General features: G+C 36.9%; 3 protein-coding genes across 9 annotated transcripts; all 3 read right to left on the reverse strand.

Moving 5' to 3' along the window:
* Positions 1 to 855: 855 nt before the first annotated feature.
* Positions 856 to 2667, reverse strand: LOC125471951. 3 transcript variants are annotated; one of them, XM_048572926.1, is made up of 3 exons: positions 2479 to 2667; positions 1603 to 1897; positions 856 to 1114 (listed from the first exon to the last, which is right to left on the reverse strand). In XM_048572926.1, exons 2-3 carry the CDS (start codon positions 1853 to 1855, stop codon positions 1041 to 1043), a joined length of 327 nt encoding a protein of 108 aa, XP_048428883.1. In that variant the 5' UTR covers positions 1856 to 1897; positions 2479 to 2667; the 3' UTR covers positions 856 to 1040. The 3 variants fall into 3 exon arrangements, with proteins under 3 accessions (XP_048428883.1, XP_048428885.1, XP_048428892.1); XM_048572928.1 differs by having other exon boundaries at positions 2413 to 2667; XM_048572935.1 differs by having other exon boundaries at positions 856 to 1078; positions 2479 to 2661.
* Positions 2668 to 3054: 387 nt separating this feature from the next.
* On the reverse strand, positions 3055 to 5543 carry LOC103965306. 5 transcript variants are annotated; one of them, XR_669998.3, is made up of 8 exons: positions 5063 to 5542; positions 4702 to 4779; positions 4459 to 4601; positions 4270 to 4340; positions 3908 to 4003; positions 3735 to 3827; positions 3485 to 3641; positions 3055 to 3363 (listed from the first exon to the last, which is right to left on the reverse strand). XR_669998.3 is itself a non-coding variant. In XM_009378348.3 (8 exons), exons 1-7 carry the CDS (start codon positions 5507 to 5509, stop codon positions 3559 to 3561), a joined length of 1011 nt encoding a protein of 336 aa, XP_009376623.2. In that variant the 5' UTR covers positions 5510 to 5543; the 3' UTR covers positions 3055 to 3363; positions 3546 to 3558. The 5 variants fall into 5 exon arrangements, 3 of the variants coding, with proteins under 3 accessions (XP_009376623.2, XP_048432622.1, XP_009376621.2); XR_007255436.1 differs by having other exon boundaries at positions 3055 to 3369; XM_009378348.3 differs by having other exon boundaries at positions 3546 to 3641; positions 5063 to 5543.
* A 1494-nt stretch (positions 5544 to 7037) lies between these two features.
* LOC103965307 (ATP-dependent Clp protease proteolytic subunit-related protein 3, chloroplastic) lies at positions 7038 to 10544 on the reverse strand. Its single transcript, XM_009378349.3, has 10 exons — positions 10177 to 10544; positions 9715 to 9816; positions 9247 to 9369; positions 9092 to 9151; positions 8546 to 8642; positions 8394 to 8467; positions 8052 to 8105; positions 7891 to 7974; positions 7675 to 7802; positions 7038 to 7352 (listed from the first exon to the last, which is right to left on the reverse strand). Exons 1-9 carry the CDS (start codon positions 10459 to 10461, stop codon positions 7698 to 7700), a joined length of 984 nt encoding a protein of 327 aa, XP_009376624.2. The 5' UTR covers positions 10462 to 10544; the 3' UTR covers positions 7038 to 7352; positions 7675 to 7697.
* Positions 10545 to 10986: the final 442 nt, after the last annotated feature.

A 10986-nucleotide genomic window follows, 5' to 3' on the forward strand; every position in this document is an offset into this window, starting at 1 on the left:
GGTAAATTTTTAAGATAGTATTTATAAATTATGTGATGCGTCACAGATAATAATTAAATATGTTTGTAATACTTAATTCCCCTTCATTTGGGGCATAATTATCGGAGGGAAGCGTAATGAATACTATACAATTCAATTATCAACAACCATATTATATGATTTACAAAACAATATCTTTTGTTATTATCCCAAAAGTTTCTCTCCAAGTCTTAAAAAAGAAGCCTTTTCTTGTCAAACTCTTGTATCAAAAAGTTGCAAGCGAATGATATTTATTTTCAACTCAAATATATTTGGGATTTTTTTTTTTAAAATTACCATTACCATAAAGAGGGAGGGATTCAAAATTCAGGAGGGGTAAGTTATTTTAGTAATTGGAAACGACAATTATAATTGAAAAAATTATAAATTTCTACTCAATCAAACAATGGGGAGATTTCAGCTTCGAATCACCTCGAAAAAATTGAGATTTTGCCACTAAATACTATGGTCTAGTGATATTCCTTTTACTTATAAGTGCGAGGTCTTAGGTTCGATTCTTACCAAATGCGAGTTTGAACTACATTATTGCTAACTCATTGTGAAAATAAGCTCACCCCTCCCCTCTTAGTGTAGATAATAATAAATAAATAAATTGAGATTTTGTGTTACTAAATCAACTATTACATGGCGAATGCTTAAAGAATCATAGCCCAAAACATGGCACAGATTCACAAAGGGCTTTCCGCCTAGTGCTTGGGGGTGTCCAGACTCGGCCCATCTCAGGCCCAAGTGTATTTGCCCCTCGGTTCGTTCTACGTTATATAAATCTGAATCATAGTATGCAGAACATTGTACGGAACAAACCGAAAGACGATATGAGAACATCGTATGCTCATTAGTCATTGCACAAAAATTTCAAGAGCAAACATCGGCGTAGAAATCGAATTCCAAAATCTTTACAGCCTATGCCGATTTAAAGAAAATTCCGAAAGAGAAGAGGTACAGGAAGAAGGCGGGACGTTTTTAATGCCGTCACATTCAACGATTCCATCTATCTAAGGCTATTTTTTGTCGAACTCCCATATGACGCCTCCATCCTCTGCAACACCGAAGCAGGAATATATTAGCATAGGCTCTGTAAACGAAATGGAGTGATTAAAAACCGAAGGACGTAACTTCAAAAAATCAGAAATGTATAAGCCAGTTCAGAACAACCAAGATTGCCAAAACTGATTGCACAGATAAGGAGATCTAACGTGTTCCTACGGTACACGTCTTATTAAGGCATTACAACAAACAATTCCGTGAATGTCAGCAGTCTGATCACATATTTCTTACTTTAACATCTTTCGTAATTTCCTAATGTTCAGATGTCTAATATAAACCAAGAAGGAACCCCTAAGTTCATGGACAAGGCTCAAAGATAGCATCTACCGCTAGCATTGCATCTAACCAAAAACATTGTTAAACTTGCGAAGGTGAAATTTATATTCGTCTTGATCAGACCAGAACATGTGATCACTATTGAGAACGCAAGACGTTCAATCCTACTCTTGTTTTCGGCCCTAAAAGTTGAACCGCTCCCTTAAGGAAAGAAACTAACATCGGAATTATAGGGCATACCTCTAACTTTCTTGTTTATCCAGACCTCCAACAGCATGCCAGCACCAATTCCACCAGCAATGCACGCTCCAAAAAACGCAATGTTGTAGGGTAGGGATCTTCGGGGAAGAAAATAGCAATCCGGAATCTGCCTAATCTTTCTGGGAAGCCGCTTCTTTATCCCTGGTTTAACACCGGGGTCCTTCTGCATGTCATTGCCAACAGCTTTCCAATCCACCCCTTTGAACGGGTCTCTTGGCTCTTCGGTTGCCATGACTGTAAACTAGTTCAGTTCAGAGCCTGCACAACCTTGAATCTGAACGTCGTACGCCAAGCAAAAGAACAACAGTAAATAAGAAATCCAATGGAAAAATAACCACAAAAAACATGATGGTAAATTGGTAATGAAAAAGTTTATAACTTAATCAAGTACATCAATGCCTAATCCAACTTATCATTAGCCAATCCCATAAGCAAATCATTGAGCACTAATTATATGCAGATTTTCTTCAATCCATATTTCATCCAATGCTTTCTGAAAAATATGCAGAAATCTTAAAACTGGAATTCGCAGCAAAATAATTACCAATTAAAGAAATTTAATTGGGCAAATAATTAACAATTCATATGAAGATAATAATCCCAAAATCAAGCCCTAGAACACCAAATTCTGCATCACAAATTCACAATTAAACAAATCGGGGAAAAAAAACATCCGAGTAAGAAAAACGAAAATTTCCCAATTAAAAATCGTGGGTCTATGCAATTCAAGATCACAGATACCAAATAAGTAAAAAGATACTATACAGCAATAAGCAAATGTCACTCAACTAGTGCAAGTTTGTGTTTGGTTGCTGAGAAAATTGAGGGAGATACGACGAGAAAGTAACTTCTTACCGAAAATTAAACCTTCCAGACGAAACAATGAGCGGATTTTGATTAGAAGGCGATTGAAGATTGTTTGAGGTGCTTTTTTTTATTTCTTTTTTTTTTTTTCCAAAGGTGTTTGGTTGCTGAGAAAATGATTACAAGAGTAACCAGTGGGAACAAAACCCTGGGTTTTTCTCCCCTTTGGTGCTGGTTTAGGAAACGCATCCTCCCACCAAATCTTATCAATCAATTAATTCGACTCCTTGAAATTTAATTAAAATATGAGTTTTAATGAAAAAGATCCGGCTGTTTGAGCAGGGAGTCTGGATGGAAACCCGGACCCGACCCGTACTATTTGGATTCTTTGATATTTTTGGGGGCCGGATTAAAAGGCCCAAATCAAGTCCTATATGGATTAATGGATACCATACTCTAGGTTTTATTTTTATTTTTTATGCAAGTAATAATATGAAAGGAGAATCAAACTCAAAACTTTCAGCGCAAAAATAAGAACAAGAGTCGAACTCTTAATTTTATCAAGCGTACGAAGCTAGAATGCTCCGCCATGAAAGTTTAAAACTCCAAAACAGTTTGCAATGTAAGTGTTCAACAATGCAGATAACTCTAATTTATCATTCAATTCCAAGTTTCAACCTAGTAACAAATACTTGAGGGATTTCATTCATGGCCCCCCTAATTTCTTGTTAAACAAGCTATTAAATAGTAATACACATTATTTGCAGATCACATCCCTCGCGCATTCGGTTTGCTTGCCTTGCAATCTGCCACCAGAATAAACCAAAGCAATCTCTTTCGCATTCCCGGATCCTACTTTCTGCAAGCACCAAAGGAATCATCCTGGCCAGCATACATCGCCCCTCTCTCGTTTGAGGTTCACCCTTGATAAATAATCTGCACTGGCCCGAAAAGAAATTGAAAGCTCATTTCATCAATCTGGATGAACAGAAGACGACCAAGGAAAACTGATAGACTTATCGGTACAGAACAAAACAAAGAGAGAGAGATTCTGTACATGGTTACTTGGCATTGTTGCGTAATAGACTAGTCGAGATGGGAAGGGATATGGTATGAACATTGAAACGAGCATCAGCAAATAAAAATTTGAAACTTTGACCCCGCATTCCCAACATCCAAGTAGTTCACATCAACTGCAACTTCCCCAAGATCATCTGACCAGCACCAATGAAAAAATTGTATTCTTAATCTTCAGGAACTTATTTTAGAAAAACAAAAAAGGCATATCACAAGTTAAAATATCGCACCTTCGTATATAGTCCTTGCAATATTTACATATTCAGGTATGAGATCCTTATATATGATTCCATCTGGACGGGCATCCAGCGCTACAAGGACACCTGAAAATCAACAAGCCGCATTACATAACGTTTATGAAGCCATTGAAGCTACTTTCTTCAAATTGGTTAGGCAAAGGTACCTGGTGCTGCCCAAGCTTTGGTTGAATCGCTTGGCAATGGAGCAAGCCAGAGGATGTTTCGCAAGTTCATTGAATCATCATAAGTCACATTCGACCCTAAAAGAGGTGATATTAGAACAAGAGGTGTAACACACACATTTCGCTGCAAGGTATTACAACATTATATCACCAATTGTAATTGCTTGATATGAGAAACCAAAAAGTTGTGGAACAAATTAGTACTGTTAAGCGGAGGATTTAACTTTAGCTTATTTCTTCGTTATTTTCAGACAAATCACTATCAAAGACAGAACGGCTAGTATTCGAGTACCAAAACAGATCTAATAATTGCAAAAAATCAAAGATGTTATTTAGGGATTTACCTACTTGACAGTATCCCATGTTGTATGGAAATACTTCCTTATCATATGCAGGGTATTCTTTGGCATGGAACCTATCAGACATAAAGACATAATCTTAAACAAACCGATGATAGCTAAACATTGTTTGCCGTGCAAATTACAGCTCAAATGTTCCAACAAAAGGGTGCTGCAAGAAAGATACCAACTTACAATATACCAAGTCTTCCACTGTCTATGGCAAGAAAAAGGTGTCCATGGAATAAATCATAGCGACTCAACGACACGTTCAATCCAATATCGGGACCCCGAGCAAGAATAAGTTCAAACAAAAATTCAAGATATGAATTCAACTCCTGCAATGCAACAGAAAAGCACTATATAAATTCACACAGAGGATAAATTTCATGACTAGAACAACTCAAAAACTTGAAGTTTCATTTTTTTTATGCAAACCTCACTTATGAATCGTCTCCCATACGGAGTTCTAGTAAGCTCGCATCTGTCCTCTTTCGATCCTTCAACATCAGGCACCTAATACATTACTAAATTAAACATCCTCTAGTTACAACTAGTGCAAAAAATAACAAGACAATCCGGACATTACTTAAATTCATCATAATTTCAGTTCCATCTCCAAACTAACTAAAATCCAACATAATGAAGACCGATTACGGAACAATTGGAAATCAATGTGCAACAATTTATCATAATGCTACACCAAAGTTACAAATTTTCCCCAAATTCAAGCACAAAAGGCAATCACATACATGAGAAATTGGCAATTACTAAAAGCAATAATGAAAAGGAGACTGACAGTGATCATAGTCGGATCCAAAGCGCGTTGAATCGCAGCCGGGTCTCCGCCGGAGTCAACAGCCAGGCGAGCCAGCTCCAAAACCGGCCGAGGCGGCCACCAAACGAGCTCATCCTCCTCCCGCTGACACAAATCACAACCCTTATGCTTCAAGACTTTCCGATTCGAATAACTTGGCGGGCAATTTCCCTTGGCAATTGGCGAAAAGGGCACGAGGAATCTGAAGCAGGAAGTGAGTTCTTGGGCAACAATGGGGTCAACGGACGAAGAGTGGGATTTGGGGCCCAGCAGAGAGAGCAGGTCCGAAGGAGTGGCTTTGAGAGAAGGTTTTGGAGAAGATCGTCGTGGAAAGATTGGGGAAGATGAAGAGGCTGAGATGGAGTAGGAAGCAGTGAGAGAGAGGGAGAGGAAGATTGTTAGTCGGAGTGAGAGAGAGGGCTTCCCCATTTGCTCTCCTCCTCTCCTCTAACATCACCCCTAACAAAATTATGGTTGAGATTTATATTTGCCGGTCGATTCGGTTAGTGGGTTTACCGATTAATCCAACTGAAATTTGTTACGTTGGTTTAAGTTATGAAGTTTAAAAAATTTATTTCCGGATAGAAACCCGATCACCCCGTTTAATGGATGAGTTAAGTTAAATTAAAATATTACTAGCATATGAGCGCACATAAAGTGTGTGAGAAATTTTTTTAGAGTGATAGAGAATGTGGAAGTGGGAATTTTTTTTTTTTTTTTAATTAGAAATATGTTAGGATTACATGTAAGTGAGTCTTAAAAAAAAAAATAGTAAAATTTGGATTACATGTAGGTGAGGTTTTGAAAAAAAAATAATAAAATTTGGTTGTGTGAAATTACATTTTTATCACATATTTCTTATTCATGTTATGTTTTAATTAGAGGGTTAAATTGGTAATTTCATAGAATTTTGGTTGATGATGAATGTTTTATTAATTAGTAGTTAAAATATTATTAACCGATTAAAAACGATCCATCTGAATATCAACAATTTTTTATCATACGTATATATTACATACTCATATAAATAAAATTTAATAGGTTTTTTTTTTGTTTGTCGAATTTTTTATCATACGTATATATTACATACTCATATAAATAAAATTTAATAGGTTTTTTTTTTGTTTGTCGAAATAAAATTTAATAGTTATTAAACACACTTGTTTATTTACAACTTTAGTTACATGATAAAATTTAGGAAATTTTAACGAAAAGTTTCCAGTATTGTTTACTTTAACGAAAAACTACATTTTTACACTAAAAAGTCAATCATAGTACTATTCATTTTACCCTTTATTTTGTCCTTATCGTTAAAACTCAAAGTTTTCAAGTCATTTTCATTAGTTTTTCTTAAAATTTAAGTATTAAGTAACAAATGGTGATTCTACAACACCAAATTCACAAGATTTAAGTTTACTATTACATATGTTTTAAATTATTTGTCACTCATACTCCCTTGGAATAAGAAAGAAATTAAATAATCTCAACTTGTTAAATTTGTCCAACCTAACCCGCCTTACAATGGTTTGGGTGGGTCCGTTCGTCCATTTCTTCGGTGAAAATGAGTTTTCAAATTCAATAATGTCAACCTAAACCTATTGAGTTGGCCAATGGTTTAAAATCCAACCCGACCAACCCACCCAATGTCCACCCCTGGTGGTAACTATAATGAGACTCCATTTAAAAAGGACAGATAATTTCATTATCTTCGGACAAATGAAACATAGATATTGGATATTGCTAACCGGAAATAGAATTATGTACGTCCTTAGTTTGTTGCCTCCCTTAACATAAACAACGCTTTCTACATAAACACGTTGATGGCAGGCTGAGTTTTCCTGCCTCGAAAGGATGGACTGCCATGACGAAACCTCCAGTTGATCCTTTTTTAAAGAAAAAAGAAATTGACCGCCTCCAAAATGTCATCCATAAAAAAGATAAATAAAACAAAATAAAATAAAACTTAATCAAGATATGATATTAAAAATTTCCAAAGCGTTCAACACAATAAACAACGCAAGTGTTGTCATTCAACTTTCAAATAGTATGTGTTTTGTGCACCGTCCAGGTTTGTGCTAGAGGCAATTTTGGCGTCACTGTTCCATCTCTTCCGTTCAAACAATGCACATAAACAGGTTGTCTTGTCGCTTCATCTTTATACTCCCCACATGAAGATTTCGCACTCTTTACATTAATGCTTCGCCGATCACCGAAGAACCTCCAACAAGCAACCAACCATGTACCAACTTCTACAGTATCCATGTTATAACTCCTGCACCAAGAAGCGTTCTGATCAGAAATCTACCCGAAGGGATCTTGCCATCAAACACATTAATAACATATAAGAACGGAAATAATATCGACACTAGCTTGCAATGTTCTTGTATAACCATGAGTTAATCTGTCGTTCGTGCCATTTTATTCAAGTTGCAAAGCAGCCTGACATGCATATCACGCCAACACTTATGCACAGATACAGCTAGTTTAATGGCGTTGTAGCCTGTGCACTTAAAATAAACACTGATCGACCTGTCATGCCCGTGCACTATTAATTAGAATGACAGTCGTTGCATACTGAGGAACGGTTAACTTACCTATAACGACCACATTGCTTCAATTACAGACCACCGAGTTCATCTACAACTTTGACGCCAGCTTTATTATCCCATTCCTCAGGGGAGGCTACATCTGCCATTATCTTTTCTTGACCACGCCAAAGGATCTGCAGGAGGTATTCCCGCCCTAGATCAGTCAACTTTCCACAAATATTGAAGAAATAGGTTACATTAAGACTATGTAGAAGGACTTACCTTGTCAATCACCCCGAATTCTTTAGCAGTTGTAGAATCCATATAAAATGGTCTTCTCATCACTTTAGCAACAGCCTCCTCTGACTAATACAAAATAACACGATAACATAAGTTCCCTACTTTTGCTCGTACGCTGATTAAATCTTATAAAGAGAGCTTACATTTCCAGTGTGTTTGGCCAGAAGCTTTACGAGAATGTCCCTATTTGTGATTACCTGCAAAGTACTTCACCCAATGTAAAAGTTTCCACAAAATGCACAAAATAAATTAAATTCAAAAGATTGTGATGTTATAAATGAAATGAAAGCTTACGTCACAGCCCCTCAGAAACTTCCTCTTATTATATTTTGCAAATGAACAGATAATAACGAAGTGAAAGAAACCTTCCTATTTTGAATCCTCCAAATAAGTTCAGAGGCCATGGAAAAAAAAGAGGTGATGCACAAATATGTGATTAGGACAAGAACAATTAAATGGTGGAAAGAAATGAACGAGGAATTCACCTCTTTTGCACGAATAAGAACATCACTAGCAGGCATCAGTCCAGATGATGGGACACGAGGTTGCTGGATCATTGCTGAAACAGGATTGAAGGAAGTTAACGAAAGTTTTAAAGATCTGAGATTGCAGCCTTTTAAAGCAAAATGTGTCATACCTTTGGCATGTGGCATCATAAATCGTTTGCCCTTAGTTCCTGCTGAAAGCAAAAGACATGCGTGACCTATAGCGGCCCCAACGGCAACCGTATGTATCTGAATGAGCAAGAACAAGTATGTACTAAGGTAAAACGTACAACATTCATATCATAAACAAAAACAAATCATTTCCCTATTTTCCAATGCCCAAATCCCTTCGCATATGTAGTTTCGAGAGTAGGAAGAGGAACATAAAAATGTCAATAAATATTAAATATGCATATAAAACTCTATACACACTACTTGAAAGAATTTATAAACCATCGCCACAACTTCCATTGTTGCAGCATCCCAACCATTTCAGCACAAAATAATCACTACTAGCACCAAAGCAACACATTCGTCATTCGCACCACTGCCATGGTGCCACCACTTGCATGCATATCTCCACCTTAACCAATTGCTTTTCCAGAAACACCCCATGTAGATCCAAACCCACACCCAGAACACTAACACCATGGCCAACACCAATTATGCGAAGTGCAACAATTCTTAAAGTGAATCACCTCATTTTTCAACTGCATCATAGCATCATAGATAGCAAATCCCTCTGACTCCATGCCAACCTGAAAAATAAGCAATTGGAATATATTATATAAATAATTGGTAGATATACATCATTTCATATCCATCTTACTTTGAACAGAAACACCCGACTTACGGTTTCACCATCATCACGGGTGGTTCCCGTCGAATTAATATAAATATATATTGGTTGTTTACGATCCATCCATTGCAGATACATCAATTCCGCAACAATAAGCTCTGTGACTGCTGGCACTAACTGAAACATAAGAGCAATTTTCAACAGATTTCACAAAAGGCACGAACAAAGTGACAATAAGATTGATTGAAACCTATTATGAATAGTTTTTCCATTATTCCAGTCTAATTCTAGTCATATCTTCCCCTTCTGAATTACCCAGAGAACACCCCCAAGGCTTACACTCAGAAACAGTGCTACTTTATCAAGACAAACACTTCCCCGTTTTGTTTTTGCATCTCAGCCCCGAAGACATGCCCTGACCTCCCACCAAAAACACGACATGTACTATGAAAAGACAGCAGAATTTGATACTTCCATAAGATGGCATCTACAATAAGATAAATATTGGATTCAAAAACTCACAGGCATGCCAATATAAACTATTCTTCCGTGAAGTAACAACGAGGGCAGGTCTGGAGGTGGCTTCTTGGGCCTATGCTCGTTGTAAGAAACCGATCTTTCCACCTAGTTCAAGCAGAGAACAGCATAAGATTAATAACCAAACAAAAAGAATACGGATTAACCGAAAATAACATGGAAACAAATCATTAATTACTACTACAGCACTAACTATATTACAAAAATCAATGTACAGTGAAAAAACCAGAAAATCCAACTAGCACCACCATATCATTAAAACCCCATTAAAATAACTAATTCAAAATTAAACCTTTGAACAAAAACTAGCTTAACCAATACAAAACTAAGGTTCTTTCAATAATATCAATGGTACAAATCAAATTAATTCAAAATTTTCACTTCAATCCTTCAAAAACAGAAGCAATTCATACTTTTAAGTAAAAACTTAGAGAGAGAGAGGGGTACTTGGGCAGGAGTGGCCATGAGAATAGGTTCATCAAACATATCCAAGTACGGGAGAGAGTCGGAATTTTGAGGCGGCCGGTTCAGCAAGGTTTCCGGGGACTTGGCAGCCACCGCAGCGAGCTTCGAAAGAAAGGGGTCCTTGGCGTTTATTGGAGGAGTTGGGATTTTGGCCGTTGCTTTGGCGTTAACGGAGCAAAATGCTGTAAGCTTCCGAGCATTTCTGGGTCTAAACGCCGACGCAGGAGCTGACGATATGGAGATTGGCAGCTGCAAACTGCTCGCCATTTGAGATTACTTGGTGGTTGGTTCGTTGTAGTCGGAACTGGAAAGGCTTTGAAGCTTCGGCTGGGAATTTGGAATGGTAGTGGTGTGGAAAAAGTTGGGGATGTTGACTGTGGCTCTTTTAGAGCCCACAAACTGTTGTCCATCTCGGCCCAAAAATAGACCTCATAATCATAGACTTTTTTATGTTTATTTTTCACGTAGATAGCTTTTAAAATGACTGAAAGCGTTTTTAGTGAAAATATTTTTTAAACTAATTATTTGCAAAAATTCAAGAGGAACCTAGAAAAGCACTTAAAGTTTCCTGCAAAAAACACATATCTGGTGCTTCTTCCAAAAGCATTTTAAGTTCAAAAAGCACTTAAAATCAATTTCACCAAAACCGTTCTTAGTCGTTTTAAAAACACTTCCAAACGAGTCATGATTTATTAGTGGAGTGTAATTGTACTTTTATAGGGAATATTTTTGCTCACCAACCTCAAGTGATTGTGAAGCTCACTATTATATTTATCACCCTTAGATAAATTT

This window comes from the organism of the source record quoted next, unplaced genomic scaffold, assembly GCF_019419815.1.
Source record: "Pyrus x bretschneideri cultivar Hongxiangsu unplaced genomic scaffold, Pyrus_bretschneideri_v1 Contig11, whole genome shotgun sequence".
In the NCBI taxonomy this organism is placed as follows: domain Eukaryota; kingdom Viridiplantae; phylum Streptophyta; class Magnoliopsida; order Rosales; family Rosaceae; genus Pyrus; species Pyrus x bretschneideri.